The sequence below is a fragment of the Nerophis lumbriciformis genome, linkage group LG01 (genome assembly GCF_033978685.3).
Source record: "Nerophis lumbriciformis linkage group LG01, RoL_Nlum_v2.1, whole genome shotgun sequence".
Classification (NCBI taxonomy): Eukaryota; Metazoa; Chordata; class Actinopteri; order Syngnathiformes; family Syngnathidae; genus Nerophis; species Nerophis lumbriciformis.
This window is the reverse complement of record NC_084548.2, coordinates 66,986,590-67,007,500: the sequence shown is the minus strand read 5'-3', so window position 1 is coordinate 67,007,500 and position 20,911 is coordinate 66,986,590. Positions and strand designations below refer to the sequence as shown.

General features: G+C 37.2%; 1 protein-coding gene across 2 annotated transcripts in view; it reads right to left on the bottom strand.

Annotated features, from left to right (window-relative positions):
- Positions 1-20,911, bottom strand: part of LOC133572007 (collagen alpha-1(XX) chain) — a 152,444-nt gene that overhangs the window by 3,329 nt on the left and 128,204 nt on the right. For both annotated transcript variants that reach the window (XM_061924624.1, XM_061924615.1), the window contains 16 exons: positions 17,632-17,774; positions 15,396-15,505; positions 13,829-13,987; positions 13,659-13,736; positions 11,387-11,473; positions 11,257-11,310; positions 9,058-9,153; positions 8,936-8,989; positions 8,815-8,868; positions 8,669-8,722; positions 5,178-5,249; positions 5,067-5,102; positions 4,918-4,984; positions 4,627-4,815; positions 874-951; positions 623-784 (listed from right to left, as the gene is read on the bottom strand). In XM_061924624.1, the coding sequence (XP_061780608.1) occupies positions 623-784; positions 874-951; positions 4,627-4,815; positions 4,918-4,984; positions 5,067-5,102; positions 5,178-5,249; positions 8,669-8,722; positions 8,815-8,868; positions 8,936-8,989; positions 9,058-9,153; positions 11,257-11,310; positions 11,387-11,473; positions 13,659-13,736; positions 13,829-13,987; positions 15,396-15,505; positions 17,632-17,774 (1,493 nt within the window). The remainder of the gene's footprint in view (positions 1-622; positions 785-873; positions 952-4,626; positions 4,816-4,917; positions 4,985-5,066; positions 5,103-5,177; positions 5,250-8,668; positions 8,723-8,814; positions 8,869-8,935; positions 8,990-9,057; positions 9,154-11,256; positions 11,311-11,386; positions 11,474-13,658; positions 13,737-13,828; positions 13,988-15,395; positions 15,506-17,631; positions 17,775-20,911) is intronic.

The window sequence follows — 20,911 nt, the reverse complement described above, 5'->3', positions numbered from 1 at the left end:
TATCACTTTTATTGCAGAACTTTGTTGTAAAAATCTCCTTCCACGTCTGTCCCTGACACCCACATTTCAGGCTCTAGAAACACTCTGTGGAAACGCTCCCCACCCACACTGCTTGGTGCCTCGTGGCTTACGTTACCATAGAAACAAATTAGATGACCCCCTGCGACCCCAAAAGGGACAAAATGGATGGGATGGAAAATGTAAATAAAACAAGTTGAAATATTGACACATTTATGTATTTAATTCCAAATATAACTATTCAAGGACACATTCAAAGATTATTTTTTTTATCAAATTTTGTTCCTTTTGGCGCTTCGTAAGGTGGAACCCAAACGATCGTACAGTTTGGAAACCCACCAAAAACCTTATTTATTTTTGGCTTTTGTCACAATGCCTAACGGCAAAAAGGACAACTATGATGACGGCCATAGAACAGGAATCAGAAATCTTGCTCTCTCCCCGCTTGTCGAACGTCCTTCAAGATGTTACTGTTAATAATGCTGTACTTCTTATTACACTTGTAAGACAGTCCCAGTGTTACTTAGAGCACATCCGTACCGGTAATAAAGTTTTCATGATAGCGGGAGTTTGACCCTGAGAACTGTAAATAATAAGTGCTAACCTGTCTGCTGAGGAGCCCTCTGGCAGCCTCCACTGCTGTCACACGCTCCTGGAGGTCCCATCTCTCCCGGTTGGCCAGGAGGTCCACTGATCCCCGGTGGTCCCGGCTTTCCATCATTTCCTTTGGCACCTTGGGGCCCGATCCTGGACTCACCTGAAGGACCTGCAAAACATTGTCAGCAGCTAAAGTGTGTAGGAAAATGCCGTCGTCACATGGATACGCCAGCCACTGCTTTTGAGAGTAAAAGTTACCTGCATGACCTTTGACACCTGAAGGCCCCTGGACGTTAACCCCGGCGTCACCTTTCCCCCCTGGCATTCCCAGTCTCCCTGTAGAGGGCCAAGAAACAAACAATCACAAACATCAAACCTAATCAACGCTTTATTCAATGAGCCACTAAGTCTCCATAAGTCTTTAGGTGTGTGGTTTACAAAAGCAAACAACCGTCTCCAATTAGGTCAAAACACTGGCATTAGCAGCTGTGGCTGTAGACAACCTCCTGTTGTAGTTTTTTTTAATTTTAAATTTAAATCAGTGCTTCTTCATTATTTTCTGTTATGCTTTCTAAGAAGAAAATAGTATAATTTGTCTATAAAACTGTTATAAGTACACCATTGAATAACTTTATTAACATTGAAGTTTGAAAAGATTTAAAGTGCATCAACTATTCAAACTATAAACATTTTTGGACCGACTTCAACCATTTGATACTGAAAAATTAAATAAATAAAGTCAATAAAGAATCATAAATTCAAATCGATCAGTTAAGTTAAGTTAAAGTTAAAGTACCACTACTTTTTTATATTTTTATGTAAAAAAAAAAAAAAAAAACGAAAAAAAGAAGAAGAAGAAAAAACAATAGTGGTTGCTATTTTTTGTCTTTGTGGGCTCTGTACCGAGGATGTCGTTGTGGCTTGTGCAGCCCTTTGAGACACTTGTGATTTGGGGCTATATAAATAAACATTGATTGATTGATTGATAGTCACACGCACACTATGTGTGGTGAAATTTGTCCTCTGCATTTGACCCATCCCCTTGTTCACCCCCCTGGGAGGTGAGGGGAGCAGTGAGCAGCAGGGGATGCCGCGCCCGGGAATAATTTTTGGTGATTTAACCCCCAATTCCAACCCTTGATGCTGAGTGCCAAGCAGGGAGGTAATGGGTCCCATTTTTATAGTATACAGGGTTTGAACTCACAACCTACCCATCTCAGAGCGGACACTCTAACCACTAGCCCAGCACCATTGACTCGTAATATCGGAAATGATCAGTATCGATTTTTTTATTATTGGTATCGTTTTTTTTTAATTAAATCAACATAAAAAACACAAGATACACTTACAATTAGTGCACCACCCCTTCTAAACAAAAGAGGAGAAATATAACCTTAAAACATATATATGCACGTACGACACTTAAAACCTTTAGCATATCCGTATGTGGAATTAAACGATGGAATGGATTAACCAAATAAATCAAACAAAGCTCTAATATGATCCAGTTTAAGAGACTGTTCAAACTACAAGTGTTTACAAAGTACAAAGAAGAACAATTCTGATCAAGATCTTGAACCTTTTTTTTTTTTTTAGATAATGATTATTTATGTATTTAATATTTGTTTACTTACTCTGGTACAGTATTTATTTATTATTTATTTATTCGCTGTTCTGTCACAAACAGAGAACAAGGGAATGGGATAAAATTGCTATGATTTGAAAAGGGGCAGGATCAAATAAGCTCAGCTTCTTCCTACTCCTTTTCGGACGTGCTGTGATGAAACTGGAAATATGTGATGCATTGCATTGTGTCGTATGCATGTTCCAAATAAACTGAAACTCAACTGAACTGAACTTTCTCATGCACTTTGAAAGTAGAATTTTTTTAATGTATTATTTATGGTTATTAGTTGTTTGAGTTTTTACTAGAGATGTCCGATAATGGCTTTTTTGCCGATATCCGATATTGTCCAACTCTTAATTACCGATTCCGATATCAACCGATACCGATATATACAGTCGTGGAATTAACACATTATTATGCCTAATTTTGTTGTGATGCCCCCGCTGGATGCATTAAACAATGTAACAAGGTTTTCCAAAATAAATCAACTCAAGTTATGGAAAAAAATGCCAACATGGCACTGCCATATCTATTATTGAAGTCACAAAGTGCTTTTTTTTTTTTTAACATGCCTCAAAACAGCAGCTTGGAATTTGGGACATGCTCTCCCTGAGATAATCCTGATACCCGCTACAACTATGGGAAATACTATACTTTGACTTTCACAAAGTCTAAGTCTAAGTCTAAGAAAGTGCGGGGTTGAAGGGGGCGGGGGGTGTATATTGTAGCGTCCCGGAAGAGTTAGTGCTGCAAGGGGTTCTGGGTATTTGTTCAGTTGAACAAATACCGCTGTTACAGAACCTCCAGGTTCTGTAACAGCTTCTTCCCTCAAGCCGTAAGACTCTTGAACGCATCATAATTAAATTATCCCCTCAATTCCCCCCAAAATGGATTAACTCGCTGGAATAAAAAAGACAATATAACATACATCCATAAATGTGGACGCATGTGAAAAAGTGCAATATATTTATCTGTACAGTAATCTATTTATTTATTTATTTTATATATTATTTATATATATTTATTTATTTATATATGCACCTTATTGCTTTTTTATCCTGCACTACCATGAGCTTATGTAACGAAATTTCGTTCTTGAACTGATTTGAACTGTAAAGTTCAAATTTGAATGACGATAAAAAGGAAGTCTAAGTCTAAGTCTAAGTCTAAGTTGTGTTTATGTTGTGTTACGGTGCGGATGTTCTCCCGAAATGTGTTTGTCACTCTTGTTTGGAGTGGGTTCACAGTGTGGCGCATATTTGTAACAGTGTTAAAGTTGTTTATACGGCCACCCTCAGTGTGACCTGTATGGCTGTTGACCAAGTATGATTTGCATTCACTTGTGTGTGTGTGAAAAGGCGTTGATATGATGTGACTGGGCCGGCACGCACAGGCAGTGCCGCTGAGGTTGATTGGCGCTCTGTACTTCTCCCTACGTCCGTGTACACCAGGGGTCGGCAACCCAAAATGTTGAAAGAGCCATATTGGACCAAAAATACAAAAACAAATTTGTCGGGAGCCTCAAAAAATTAAAAGCCATATTACATACAGATAGTGTGTCATGAGATATAAATTGAATTAAGAGGACTTAAAGGAAACTAAATGAGCTCAAATATACCTACAAATGAGGCATAATGATGCAATATGTACATATAGCTAGCCTAAATAGCATGTTAGCATCGATTAGCTTGAAATATGTCTGATGAGCACTCAACACAAGTCAATAACATCAACAAAACTCACCTATGTGTATTCATGCACAACGTTTAAAGTTTGGTGGACAAAATGAGAAGTGGAATAAAACCCGTCCTAGAAAGTCGGAGAACGTTATACATGTAAACAAACTACGGTGAGTTCAAGGACCGTCAAAATTAGTAGGACAAAACGGCGCTCGCCAAATACTCGAATCAGTGAAGCATGTTTAGTATAAACAGTGTGCTTTATAACAATTAGGGAGGTTTGTGTCATGTTTGTCCTCCTACAGAAACCATATTAAAACAAAAAATATTTTTTTTCTCCTCATCTTTTTCCATTTTTCATACATTTTTGAAAAAGTTCCAGAGAGCCACTAGGGCGGCACTAAAGAGCCGCATGCGGCTCTAGAGCCGCGGGTTGCCGACCCCTGGTGTACACAGAGGCGTTTTAAAAAGTCGTAAATTTTACTTTTTAAAACCGATACCGATAATTTTGAAATCGATAATTTCCGATATCACATTTTAAAGCATTTATCGGCATTCCTAGTTTTTACACATTTAGACAGTAACAGCCTGTCTCCAATTAACAATTACATTCTTCTTATGCCCTCAAGTTAAATAAATGGAGAATTTACGGTATAGCAAGTGAACTGTGAACCTCAATAATTGACTTAACAGCCAGAACACAACCTTGTTCTCCAGGATAACCGGGCCTGCCAGGTCTCCCCCGAGGGCCGACGTTCCCTTGGTTGCCCCTGGTGCCCGGTGGGCCGCTGGAACCCGGTATTCCCGGTTCCCCCGGGGGCCCGACAGGATCCTCCACAGGAACGGTCTTACGACTCATCTCATTGATGAACGCGTCCATCTTCAACACCTCCTCTGACAAATACAATATTGTGACAACACATTTACTTACAATACATTATCGTTCTACTTCTCACATCAAGCACATGCTTCATTATGATAGTAATGTGTACATACTGTGAACCAGTTGTTCACACGCCTCAGTGACAAGCTGAAAGATGACGGCCATAGACTGAGGTTCTCCCTGTTACCACGGAGACATCCAAAAACAATGAATGGAATATTGCCAGCATGCCATAAATAAACATCCTAGCAGACAACACTACCTTCTCTCCATGTTCCCCTTTATTACCAGGAAGACCCTGGACGTAAAACACGTAAGTAAATAAAAACACACCAAGCAAACATGCGAGTCGTGTTTGTCCCGCTCGTCTTACCGAAGGCCCGACAGGTCCAAAGTAGCCTCTCTCTCCAGTGGGTCCTGGGTGTCCTGGCATGCCTTGGAAACCCTGTACAAAAAAGTTTGACTTTATTACCGGCCGTCAAAGTAATTACCTTGTACGGAGTTCATCTATTTGATATATTTCTCAAAGTTAGTGATGTGTATTTCTGGTCTTGTCATCCTCGCCCAGACAGAAGGGTGACACGCATACTTGCCAACCTTGAGACCTCCGAATTCGGGAGATTGGGGGGGCGGGGGGTGGGGGGTGGGCGGTGCGTGGGGAGGAGTATATTTATAGCTAGAATTCACTGAAATTCAAGTATTTCTTATATATATATATATATATATATATATATATATATATATACAAATAAATAAATACAATAAATACTTGACTTTCAGTGAATTCTAGCTATATATATATATTTATTTTATTTTATATATATATATATATATATATATATATATATATATATATATATATATATATATATATATATATATATATATATATATATATATATATATATATATATACACAAGTAAAATAAATACTTGAATTTCAGTGTTCATTTATTTACACATACCGTATTTTTCGGACTATAAGTCGCTCCGAAGTATATGTCGCATTGGCCGAAAATGCACAATAAAGAAGGAAAAAAACATATATACGTCGCACTGGAGTATTGTCATGTCTTTTGGATCATGTTTTGTTTTGTTTAGTTATTGGACTCTTTAGTTTCTGTTTACGCTCCATTGTTTTTGTTTCCATGACTACCCATTAGTAACTCATAACTCATTCTCTTTCTATGCCACATCAATGTGGAATGCGCTCCGAACAGGTATAAAAGAAAGGGCATCTCTATCCTCCTTCAAAACCGCAATAAAAGTACACCTCCAGGCAGCTACAACCCTAAACTAACACCCTCCCTGGATTGTTAATAATCAAACGTAAACAATCAAATGCAGGTACTTTTTCTTATGCCTTCTGATCTCTCTGTCTCTGTCTCTCTCTCTCTGCCCACTACTTGCTGTCCATATCCTACCAAGTCAGACCTACACTGTTCCAATATCCATTTCTCTGTTCTCAATTGTTGATGACTGATGATAACAACCAAACCTAACCCCCACGCCTCCCTCCACACCCCGGATTGTAAATAATGTAAATAATTCAATGTGATTATCTTGTGAGATGACTGTATTATGATGATAATATATATCTGATAGTATATATCTGTATCATGAATCAATTTAAGTGGACCCCGACTTAAACAAGTTGAAAAACTTATTCGGGTGTTACCATTTAGTGGTCAATTGTACGGAATATGTACTTCACTGTGCAACCTACTAATAAAAGTCTCAATCAATCAATCAGTTTTCACCTGTCCTCATGTCACGCACCTGCTTCTCGTTTTCACTCACGCACCTGTTGTTAGTCATGTCTGTGTTATTTAAGCCTGTGATTTTCTGTTGGTCGGTCTGGCGACATCAACTATCCATACTACCTCTGCTACCCATGATATTCCTGTTTACCATAGTTCATGCTTCATGCCATGCCACAGTAAGTGTTTTTGTTTCATGTTCATAGTTAATTGCCTTTGTGCTAGTCTTTTGGTTTCATTAGTCAGGTTTGTTCTCCGCCATTGTGCGCGCCTTTTGTTTGCTTCCTTTTTTTGTAGTTTGTTAGCGTTTAAATAAATATGTACTCACCTCTAAGCCATGTCCGATCCAGCTTTACTTGCAACTCGGGAAAACAAACAACCCGTAGTCCAAGTCTTGACAAGTATAAGTCGCATTTTTGGGGAAATTTATTTGATAAAACCCAACACCAAGAATAGACATTTGAAAGGCAATTTAAAATAAATAAAGAATAGTGAACAACAGGCTGAATAAGTGTACGTTATATGACGCATAAATAACTTAACGTAACGTAACATATTATGGTAAGAGTCATTCAAATAACTATAACATATAAAACATGCTATATGTTTACCAAACAATCTGTCACTTCTAATCGCTAAATCCCATGAAATCTTATACGTCTAGTCCCTTACGTGAATGAGCTAAATAATATTATTTCATATTTTACGGTATATGTTAATAATTTCACACATAAGTCGCTCCTGAGTATAAGTCGCACCCCCGGCCAAAATATGAAAAAAACTGCGACTTATAGTCCGAAAAATACGGTAAATAAATACAATAAATACTTGACTTTCAGTGAATTTTAGCTATATATATATATATATATATATATATATATATATATATATATATATATATATATATATATATATATATATATATATATATATATAAATAAAAGAAATACTTGAATTTCAGTGTTCATTTATTTACACATATACACACACATAAAAGTCTGATCTACAAAATGTGAAGGCAGCATACCCCTTCCCCTTTGAGCTGTCCTGGATGAACTGAAATGATTTTTTCCAATAATTTTGGAACTTGCAAGCGTACTTCTTAATCTTACTCGTCGTCGCCGTGTCTCTTCTTCGTTCTTCTGCTTCGTCTCTGTTATGTTTTTGGACATTACTACTTGCCGTAGTTTTGAAGCAATGCATGATGGGAATCCGGATGTTGTGTGTCAGTGTATTAACGTGCCGGCTGGAATAAACACACGCTGAGAAATAGCTCCATGCCTGCCTACTTTATGGGTTATAGATAAAACTATGGATAACGGAGACATATATAATAGTCACCTTTTCAGGTGAGAGAGGACGCTAAAGGCAGTGCCTTTAAAGCACGCCCCCAATATTGTTGTCCGGGTGGAAATCGGGAGAAATTTGGGAGAATGGTTGCCCCAATTTATATCTCATGACACACTATCTGTATGTAATATCGCTTTTAATTTTTTGCGGCTCCAGACAGATTTGTTTTTGTATTTTTGGTCCAATATGGCTCCTTCAACATTTTGGGTTGCCGACCCCTGCTCTAGAGGAATGGACACACATTTGTTCCCGGAAGTTGGAAGTGTCCTAGTATGGAAACGGAAGAACTTCTTTCCTTGGCGTACAAGTTTTGCTAAAAATTACCAAAATACTTTAAATATTGTATATATTACATATTGTTATGAACGTGTCTGTTACTACATTTTATATATATATACTTGCAGTGTGTGTACAAAACGTTGACGGAGGGTTTTGAAGTTGTTTGTTTTTGAGGGCTTTGTAGGCTACAACGTTGACTCCCCCTTGTAAGCGTTTTTTAATCATCTTTAAACCCCCCCGCCCCTAAAAAAAGACATGTGTGTTCTTGTTTCTCATGATTGTGAACAATAGGCAAAATCCCCCCAAAAAGTGCAGTTCCCTTTTTAAATATAACATTGTAAGTTGTATGAGGAGAAATCCTCAATTTTACAAGAGTAAAGCTGTCATTTTCACTGAAGTGTGACTTTTGATGTTTGAAAAACTGTTAGGGTACAAATCAAATGTTAGATGGATGCAAACAAAACATCAGTCCTACCCTGGGACCAGTAGGGCCAGTGGGACCCATGTTGCCTTCAACACCGCGTATACCCTAAGAGACACATTAAAAATAACAATAACATTAATGATAATTGAACTTTATTGAAGTTGAAAATGTATGTAGAGGTAACATTTACTTCTCACCTTGGGGCCTGGGGGACCCTCTTCCCCCTTTGGGCCTGGAAGTCCTGGTACACCCTAAAGTAAAAAACACATATGTAATAAGGTCATGTTTTTGATTCACTTCATGAGAAAATAATATCACCTGAAGTCCAGGTCTCCCAGCGTCTCCTTTTAGGCCTCTTTCCCCGGGTGGGCCCTAAGAGCAGGTGGACATTAGCCATCTTTACTGCCGTCGTACACCAAAGAGTATCAAGTCTTACTTACTATTTTGCCTTGCACTGACATCCCTATGGGACCCCTGCTGCCCTCTGCTCCAATACCGCCATCAAGCCCAGATATTCCTGCAGGACCCATCTCCCCCTGCACCACCACAAACAACACCAGGGGACCATTTCAGCATCTGATTCTTCACATAAGATACTCAAAATTAACATAAATAGTCTCAATTACACCTTAATGAAGTGAGAATATTGCAAAAGTTTTAAAGGAAAAAAAGCGGTAATATTATGATGTAAATATCAATATTTATAAGAATAAAGATCTATTATAAATGACAACAATTTGAATTTACAAGAATAAAATCCTAATATAACAAGAACAAGTCTGAAAATAACATGAATAAAGTCATAATATTACAAGAAAAAGTCTAAAAATCAAATGAGTATCATAGTAATACAAACAAGTCTAGAAATTACAAAAATTACTTAATAATATTATAAGAAACGAGTCAGAAAATTACATGAATAAAGTCAAAATATTACATGAAAATGTTCTTAAAATTACACGAATGAAGTCATCATTTTACAAGAAAAAAGTCTGAAAGTTACATGAATATTGTAAGAAAAATGTCTTAAAAATATATGACAATTACAAGAAAAAATAAAATTGTACAAGAATAGAGAGGTAATATTATGAACTCACTTTCTAAATTTATAAGAATTAAGACCTACAATAAATGAAAATAGTCAGAATTTACAAGAATAAAATCCTAATATGACAAGAAAAAAGTCTGAAAATGACATGAATAAAGTCATAATATCACAAGAAAAAAAGTCTGAAAATTTCATGAATGAAATCATAATACAAGAAAAAAAAGTCGGAAAATGACATGAATAAAGTCAAAATATTACATGAAAATGTTCTTAAAATTACATGAATGAAGTCATCATTTTACAAGAAAAAAGTCTGAAAGTTACATGAATATTGTAAGAAAAATGTCTTAAAAATATATCACAATTACAAGAAAAAATTAAATTGTACAAGAATAGAGAAGTAATATTATGAACTCACTTTCTAAATTTATAAGAATTAAGACCTACAATAAATGAAAATAGTCAGAATTTACAAGAATAAAATCCTAATATGACAAGAAAAAAGTCTGAAAATGACATGAATAAAGTCATAATATCACAAGAAAAAAAGTCTGAAAATTTCATGAATAAAATCATAATACAAGAAAAAAAAGTCTGAAAATGACATAAATAAAATCCTATTACAGGAAGAAGTCTGAAAATGACATGAATAAAATCTTAATATTACAGGAAAAAGTCTGAAAATGACATGAATAAAGTCATAATATCACAAGAAAAAAAGTCTGAAAATTTCATGAATGAAATCATAATACAAGAAAAAAAAGTCTGAAAATGACATGAATAAAATCCTATTACAGGAAAAAGTCTGAAAATGACATGAATAAAATCTTAATATTACAGGAAAAAGTCTGAAAATGACATGAATAAAATCCTATTACAGGAAAAAGTCTGAAAATGACATGAATACAATCTTAATATTACAGGAAAAAGTCTGAAAATGACATGAATAAAATCTTAATATTGCAGGAAAAAGTCTGAGAATGACATGAATAAAATCCTAATATTACAGGAAAAAGTCTGAAAATTACATAAATAGAATCAGAATCAGAATCAGAATCAGCTTTATTGTCATTACGCAAGGTAACGAGATTGAGGGAAAATAGGGGAAATAGAGACATAATATTACAAGAAAAAAAGTCTGAAAATTACTTGAATAACATCGTAAAACAACAAGAAATAGGTTAGAAAATTACATGAATAAATTCAAAATATTACAAGAACATTTTTCTAAAATTACATGAATCACGTCATAATTTCGCAAAGAAAAAAGTCTGAAAGTTACATGAAAAAACTCATAATATTAAAAGGGAAAAAAAATTACATGACTATTAAAAAAAATTGAAAATTTAAGAATTTTACAAGACTAAACTTGTAATACAATTAATTAAATGTCTACATTTATAAGAATAAAGACCTATAGTAAATGACAATCGTCTGAATTAACAATAATAAAATCCTAATATGACAAGAAAAAAGTCAAAAAATGAAATTAATAAAGTCAAAATATAGAAATGTCTACTCTTGTAAGAACGAACAATTTTTTTATGAGAACAAAATTGTCATATTGCAAGTATGATTGTTAATTATTTACCTTGTGACCTGCTTCACCCTTGTCTCCTTTCACACCGCGGGGTCCGGGCTTGCCCTGACAACAAATAAATATTACAATGACTTGGTAGCATTTTTACATTTATTACTGGAGAAGATTGGTGAAGACATACAGGTGGTCCGAGGGAACCAGCAGCTCCTGGAACGTCAGAGGAACACGTACACGCGTAGGCTGGAGGAGGACAACTTTCTTCATCTCTCTGAGACAAACAGATAAGAACTTACTGGTATTGTGTTTAAATTACAGTCAAAGTCAACAATAGTACTCACTTGTATTGTGTTTAAATTACAATCAAAATCAACAATAGTACATGTATTGTGTTTAAATTACAGTCAAAGTCAACAATAGGAGGTATTTATATTGTGTTTGAATTACAGTCAAACTATATAATAGGACTAACCTGTATTGTGTTTAAATCACAGTCAATGTCAACAATAGTACTTACTTGTATTGTGTTTATATTTTTTTTAAAAGTGCCACTGATTGTCACACACACACTAGGTGTGGCGAAATTATTCTCTGCATTTGACCCATCACCCTTGATCACCCCCTGGGAGGTAAGGGGAGCAGTGAGCAGCAGCGGTGGCCGCGCCCAGGAATCATTTTTGGTGATTTAACCCCCAATTCCAACCCTTGATGCTGAGTGCCAAGCACGGAGGTAATGGGTCCCATTTTTATAGTTTTTTACAGTCAAAGTACAAACCCCGTTTCCATATGAGTTGGGAAATTGTGTTAGATGTAAATATAAACGGAATACAATGATTTGCAAATCCTTTTCAACCCATATTCAATTGAATGCACTACAAAGACAAGATATTTGATGTTCAAACTCATAAACTTTATTTTTTTTTTGCAAATAATAATTAACTTAGAATTTCATGGCTGCAACACGTGCCAAAGTAGTTGGGAAAGGGCATGTTCACCACTGTGTTACATGGCCTTTCCTTTTAACAACACTCAGTAAACGTTTGGGAACTGAGGAGACACACTTTTTAAGCTTCTCAGGTGGAATTCTTTCCCATTCTTGCTTGATGTACAGCTTAAGTTGTTCAACAGTCCGGGGGTCTCCGTTGGGCTATTTTAGGCTTCATAATGCGCCACACATTTTCAATGGGAGACAGGTCTGGACTACAGGCAGGCCAGTCTAGTACCCGCACTCTTTTACTATGAAGCCACGTTGATGTAACACGTGGCTTGGCATTGTCTTGCTGAAATAAGCAGGGGCGTCCATGGAAACATTGCTTGGATGGCAACATATGTTGCTCCAAAACCTGTATGTACCTTTCAGCATTAATGGCGCCTTCACAGATGTGTAAGTTACCCATGTCTTGGGCACTAATACACCCCCATACCATCACAGATGCTGGCTTTTCAACTTTGCGCCTATAACAATCCAGATGGTTCTATTCCTCTTTGGTCCGGAGGACACGACGTCCACAGTTTCCAAAAACAATTTGAAATGTGGACTCGTCAGACCAAAGAACACTTTTCCACTTTGTATCAGTCCATCTTAGATGAGCTCAGGCCCAGTGAAGCCGACGGCATTTTTGGGTGTTGTTGATAAACGGTTTTCGCCTTGCATAGGAGAGTTTTAACTTGCACTTACAGATGTAGCGACCAACTGTAGTTACTGACAGTGGGTTTCAGAAGTGTTCCTGAGTCCATGTGGTGATATCCTTTACACACCGATGTCGCTTGTTGGCGCAGTACAGCCTGAGGGATCGAAGGTCACAGGCTTAGCTGCTTACGTGCAGTGATTCTCTGAACCCTTTGATGATATTACAGACCGTAAATGGTGAAATCCCTAAATTCCTTGCAATAGGTGTTTGAGAAAGGTTTTTCTTAAACTGTTCAACAATTTGCTCATGCATTTGTTGACCAAGTGCATGGTGACCCTCGCCCCATCCTTGTTTGTGAATGACTGAGCATTTCATGGAATCTACTTTTATACCCAATCATGGCACCCACATGTTCCCAATTTGCCTGTTCACCTGTGGGATGTTCCAAATAAGTGTTTGATGAGCATTCCTCAACTTTATCAGTATTTATTGCCACCTTTCCCAACTTCTTTGTCACGTGTTGCTGGCATCAAATTCTAAAGTTTGAACATCAAATATGTTGTCTTTGTAGCATATTCAACTGAATATGGGTTGAAAATGATTTGCAAATCATTGTATTCCGTTTATATTTACATCTAACACAATTTCCCAACTCATATGGAAACGGGGTTTGTATATTATCGGACTTACTTGTATTGTGTTTAAATTACAGGCAAAGTCAACAATAGGATGTACTTGTATTGTGTTTATGTTACAGTCAAAGTCCATAATAAGACTCAGTTGAATTGTAGATAAGAGTAAAAAATCACAGTAAACAGAACTGACCACTCCTGGCAGGTCACAGCAGGTGTCTTCTGCAGCCCACGTTGTGTTACAAACTATCTCAAACGACTGCAACTGGAACTGAGCACACACACAAGACATTAAAATAAATAAATAAATGTTGAGTACAAAATATATGATTTCTTTATTAAAATAATACAAATTATAGGTACCGGTGCAGATCCACTTTTGGGCCCTGTACTCCTCACTAGCTTTCCCAGCATCTCGAAGCCATCAGTGGGCAGGTTGCCCAAAGGGCGGGCGGGCCTCTCACCCACACGCTGGCAATCCACGGACAAGGACACGCCCACCTGGCTGACTGACAGGTGCAGCTGCCAATCAAAGAAAAGAGACGATGACCACGCAAGCGTGTCCTGGCAACCAGTAGGAATTTTGTGGCTGCAAATCATCTTATTTCATAATAGTGTTAATAATGTTTATTCATTTCATTTTTAAAGCATTTTTACACATACAACAGGGAACATTTGATGTTGATTTTGTAATTTTAGCACTGTATATCGTTGGATGTGTTCAACTTTGCATGTGCTTATATTTTTACATGCTTTCTATTTTTCTCACTTTGTGAAAATGTCTACACAGTTTTCGATTTTTTATTTTTTTTCTCATTTTGTAAAGAACATATACACAGTTGTACATGTTTTTTTCTTACTTTGTGAAAATGTCTACACACTCTTACATGTTTTTTTTATTTTTCTCACCTTGTGAACACATCTACAGATTTGTATATGTTTTTTTCTTACTTTGTGAAAATATGTACATATTTTTACATGTTTACTTCTTACTTTGTGAAAACATCTACACTTTTGAACATGCTTTTTTCTTACTTTGTGAAAATATCTAAACATTTGTACATGTTTATTTCTTACTTTGTGAAAATATCTAAACATTTTTACATGTTTTTTTATTTTTCTTACTTTGTGAACATTCTACACATTTGTACAGTTTTTTATTTGTCTCACTTTGTAAAAACATCAACACATTTTTACATGTTTTTAAAAATGTTCTCCCTTTATGAAAACATCTAAACATTTTTAAATGTTTTCTTCCTTCTTTGTGAAAATATCTACACATTTGTACAGTTTTTCTCATTTTGTGAAAATATCTACACATTTGTACTTTTTTTTCACACTTTGTGAAAATATTTACCCATTTTGACTTTTACATTTTTTTCTCCTTTGTAAAAACATCAATACATTTTTACATGTTTTTAAAAATGGTCCCCTTTTGTGAAAACATCTACACATTTTTAAATGTTTTTTCCTACTTTGTGAAAATATCTACACATTTGTACAGTTTTTACATTTTTTCTCATTTTGTGAAAATATCTACACATTTGTACTTTTTTTCTCACTTTGTGAAAATATTTACCGCTACCCATTTTGACTTTTTAAAATGTTTCTCACTTTGTGAAAACATTTACACATTTTAACAGTTTTTTTAATTTGTCTCACTTTGTAAAAACATCAACACATTTTTACATGTTTTTAAAAATGTCCCCCCTTTGTAAAAATATCTACACATGTTTAAATGTATTTTTCTTACTTTGTGAAAATATCTACACATTTGTACAGTTTTTTTTCTTCTTCTCACTTTGTAAAAATATCTACACATTTTTATAGTTTTTTAAAATTTTTGGAAAATACCTACACATTTTTACATGTTTTTTTCTTACTTCTTGAAAATAACCACATCTTTACATGTTTTAAAAAAAATTCTCACCTTGTGAAAACTACCATAGAAGAGCTTGTGGACCTGAGGCTGGTCAAAGGTCAACTCCTGCACTTCTCCTCTGTAATCCAGACTAAAGTAGACTAGATGCTTTCTGGAGGCTGCAGACATCATACATAAAAATACATATAAAATGAAATACCATATAAACACTTCTACTACAATACTACTGTATTTCAATACAGTAAAGGATCACTCTTATAAAGTGATGATGGAGTATGAACTACATACCTGCAAATATTTAGCATATTAGCTACGTGTGCTTTAAAAAAACATCACTATTTTACAGTTTTATTAAAATATGATCACATACAAAATAAATGATATGGATATCATGCAATTAACAAAGGTATTTAAGAGAAGTATTACATTTTAAATTCTTACATATTACATACAAAAGTAAACATGTATGGCAACTAAATGCAAAAAGTTATTTTTGATGGTATTTTAATGTATGATGATGTCATGAATATACAAACCCCGTTTCCATATGAGTTGGGAAATTGTGTTAGATGTATATATAAACGGAATACAATGATTTGCAAATCATTTTCAACCCATATTCAATTGAATGCTCTACAAAGACTAGATATTTGATGTTCAAACTCATAAACGTTTTATTTTTTTTTGGCAAATAATTAACTTAGAATTTCACGGCTGCAACACGTGCCAAAGTAGTTGGGAAAGGGCATGTTCACCACTGTGTTACATGGCCTTTCCTTTTAACAACACTCAGTAAACATTTGGGAACTGAGGAGACACATTTTTGAAGCTTCTCAGGTGGAATTCTTTCCCATTCTTGCTTGATGTACAGCTTAAGTTGTTCAACAGTCCGGGGGTCTCCGTTGTGGTATTTTAGGCTTCATAATGCACCACACATTTTCAATTGGAGACAGGTCTGGACTACAGGCAGGCCAGTCTAGTACCCGCACTCTTTTACTATGAAGCCACGTTGATGTAACACGTGGCTTGGCATTGTCTTGCTGAAATAAGCAGGGGCGTCCATGGTAACGTTGCTTGGATGGCAAGATATGTTGCTCCAAAACCTGTATGTACCTTTCAGCATTAATGGCGCCTTCACAGATGTGTAAGTTACCCATGTCTTGGGCACTAATACACCCTCATACCATCACAAATGCTGGCTTTTCAACTTTGCGCCTACAACAATCCGGATGGTTCTTTTCCTCTTTGGTCCGGAGAACACGACGTCCACAGTTTCCAAAAACAATTTGAAATGTGGACTCGTCAGACCACAGAACACTTTTCCACTTTGTATCAGTTCATCTTAGATGAGCTCAGACCCAGCGAAGCCGACGGCGTTTCTGGGTGTTGTTGATAAACGGTTTTCGCCTTGCATAGGAGAGTTTTAACTTGCACTTACAGATGTAGCGACCAACTGTAGTTACTGACAGTGGGTTTCTGAAGTGTTCCTGAGCCCATGTGGTGATATCCTTTACACACTGATGCAGTACAGCCTGAGGGATCGAAGGTCACAGGCTTAGCTGCTTACGTGCAGTGATTTCTCCAGATTCTCTGAAACTTTTGATGATATTACGGACCGTAGATGGTGAAATCCCTAAATTCCTTGCAATAGCTGGTTGAGAAAGGTTTTTTTTCTTAAACTGTTCAACAATTTGCTCACGCATTTGTTGACAAAGTGGTGACCCTCGCCCCATCCTTGTTTGTGTATAACTGAGCATTTCATGGAATCTACTTTTATACCCAATCATGGCACCCACCTGCTCCCAATCTGCCTGTTCACCTGTGGGATGTTCCAAATAAGTGTTTGATGAGCATTCCTCAACTTTATCAGTATTTATTGCCACCTTTCCCAACTTCTTTGTCACGTGTTGCTGGCATCAAATTCTAAAGTTAATGATTATTTGCAAAAAAAAAAAAATGTTTATCACTTTGAACATCAAATATGTTGTCTTTGTAGCATATTCAACTGAATATGGGTTGAAAATGATTTGCAAATCATTGTATTCCGTTTATATTTACATCTAACACAATTTCCCAACTCATATGGAAACGGGGTTTGTAAATGAAGGAGTGACATGGGGATGATAAAAATGAAGGAGTAACATAATGATGTCATGAATTCAAAGGAAAGAGTGAGATCATGATGATGATGATGATACCATGAATACAAATGATTTTGTGAGATGATGATGTAATCACGGACACAAATGAAGGAGTGAGATGATAATAATGATGAAGAACTCACGGTCCAGCACCAGACCCATTTTGGGCTGGAAGTGTGTGTCGGTGAGCTGCCAAAGGGCGAACGCTTCCTTGGGCGTGTCCTGCAGCAGACGGAAGGCGATGCTGACGGTGTGTTCAGGAGACAATCCCACAGGGTGGATGAACCTGGAGGACAGAGCCATCGAAGACATCTGAACATGAGACTTGATCTAATGTAACTTTGTGTGCATGTTACAAATACATTATGACTCACTCACTGGCAAGACCGGAATGACTGTTGGAATGAAGCCAACTTAACTCCAAAGTATGAGTTTGTTAGCACATTTTAAAGAGGAACATTATCACAATTTCAGAAGGGTTAAAACCATTAAAAATCAGTTCCCAGTGGCTTATTTTATTTTTCGAAGTTTTTTTTCGAAGTTTTACCCATCACGCAATATCCCTAAAAAAAGCTTCAAGTGCCTGATTTTAACCATCGTTATATACACCCGTCCATTTTCCTGTGACGTCACATAGTGATGCCAACACAAACAAACATGGCGCATAGAACAGCAAGCTATAGCGACATTAGCTCGGATTCAGACTCGGATTTCAGCGGCTTAAGCGATTCAACAGATTACGCATGTATTGAAACGGATGGTTGTAGTGTGGAGGCAGGTAGCGAAAACGAAATTGAAGAAGAAACTGAAGCTATTGAGCCATATCGGTTTGAACCGTCTGCAAGCGAAACCGACGAAAACGACACGACAGCCAGCGACACGGGAGAAAGCGAGGACGAATTCGGCGATCGCCTTCTAACCAACGATTGGTATGTGTTTGTTTGGCATTAAAGGAAACTAACAACTATGAACTAGGTTTACAGCATATGAAATACATTTGGCAACAACATGCACTTTGAGAGTGCAGACAGCCCAATTTTCATCAATTAATATATTCTGTAGACATACCCTCATCTGCTCTCTTTTCCTGAAAGCTGATCTGTCCAGTTTTGGAGTTGATGTCAGCAGGCCAGGGAAGCTAGGGTCGATATTCTTCTCTTGATCATCTTCGGTGGCATAAGGGACGGTGTGAGCCAAGACATCCAGGGGGTTTAGCTCGCTCGTATGCGGGAACAAACTGCCGCCATTGCTTGCCGTGCTACCGAGGTCCTTTGTCCCTGAATTGCTCACACACTCCGGCAGATTCAACGGGGGTCTGGCAGCAGATTTCTTTGACTTTATCGTTGGAAATGCATCTGCTTTGAGTGTCGCAGGATATCCACACATTCTTTCCATATCTGTCGTAGCATAGCTTTCGTCGGTAAAGTGTGCGGAACAAACGTCCAATTCCTTGCCACTTTCGCATCTTTGGGCCACTGGTGCAACTTGAATCCGTCCCTGTTCGTGTTGTTACACCCTCCGACAACACACCGACGAGGCATGATGTCTCCAAGGTACGGAAAACAGTCGAAAAAACGGAAAATAACAGAGCTGATTTGACTCGGTGTTTGAGAAAATGGCGGATTGCTTCCCGATGTGACGTCACAAACCGAGAGCGAATAATAGAAAGACGTTTAATTCGCCAAAATTCACCCATTTAGAGTTCGGAAATCGGTTAAAAAAATATATGGTTTTTTTTCTGCAACATCAAGGTATATATTGACGCTTACATAGGTCTGGTGATAATGTTCCCCTTTAAACAGCTATTGTTTTTATGTCTGGGGTAAGCTTGTTTTTACACTTTCATGAAAGAATGATTATGACCAGTGTCATGCTTACAGAAAAGATCAAGATGTCATCAAAGGCTCCCTCTCTCTGCTTGCTGCCAAAGTGGCCCTCCACAAGTTAATGATACAACATTTCAACTTCCGGTTACCACCATGACGAGGCTAGCCAGTTTATTATGTACCTGTACTGTATGATGGTGACAGTTTAACCTTGGAGCAGACAATTATTATTACTAATATTTCCAATGGGAAGAATAACGTCTCGAAATAAATGGTGTTTGACCTTTCAGGTTCTTCACAGGTTCAGCTACTGACAGTGATGGGCAGTAGCGCATACTTGTCCTCCCGATTTTCCCGGGAGACTCCCCAATTTCAGTGCCCCTCCTGAAAATCTCCCAGGGCAACCATTCTCCCGAATTTCTCCCGACTTCCACCCGGACAACAATATTGGGGGCGTGCCTTATAGCACTGCTTTAGCGTCCTCTACAACCTGTCGTCACGTCCGCTTTTACACACACACACACACACACACACACACACACACAAGTGAATGCAAGACATACTTGATCAACAGCCATACAGGTCACACTGAGGGTGGCCGCATAAACAACTTTAACACTGTTACAAATATGCGCCACTAGGGCTGGGCGATATGGCCTTTTTTTTAATATCGCGATATTTTAAGGCCATATCGCGATACACGATATATATCTCGATATTTTGCCTTAGCCTTGAATGAACACTTGATGCATATAATCACAGCAGTATGATGATTCTATGTGTCTACATTAAAACATTGTTCTTCATACTGCATTAATATATGCTACTTTTAAACTTTCATGCAGAGGAGGAAATCACAACTAAAAAAAATCACTATTGGAAATGTTTGCCCCGGCATTTTGATGGTGTGGACGTGTGGCACCAAACGGAGATGTTGACGTGCGGAGTACGTAAATATTGTTTTTAATATTGTTGTGCAGCACTTTGGAAACATTTTTGTTGTTTAAATGTGCTATATAAATAAAGTGGATTGGATTGAGCACTCTTCATTCACTAGCAGGGGACTTTTCAAATGATGCTACATATTAGCAGTAATGCTACTTTTTATAGCGACGCTTTTGCTCCACACCTGACAAATTACGGTTGTCTGTTCGTCATATTCCCACTTGAAGCCAAACCACCGCCAGACGATGGACCCCCTGCTGTTTTTGGGGGGAATTAATTATTCCTTCATTTGTTACCAGATTCGCACCTTCTTTCGCTCGTATTACCGCTAGCATCACAGCTAACGTTAGCCATGTTCTATCTCTCTGCTCCGAGAGGGCGTATACGTATGTGACGTATGTAAAAGCTGTGCTTGCTGTCTGTGAGAAGGAGAGACAACAAAGAGTGGGAAGAGCCTGTAGTGTAATGCCCGCAGCTAAAAGCAACTGCGTGAGAACGCATCCTCGAATATCACAATATAGTCATTTTCTATATCGCACAGAGACAAACCCGCGATATATCGCGCATATCGATATATCGCCCAGCCCTATGCACCACACTGTGAACCCACACCAAACAAGAATGACAAACATATTTCGGGAGAACATCCGCA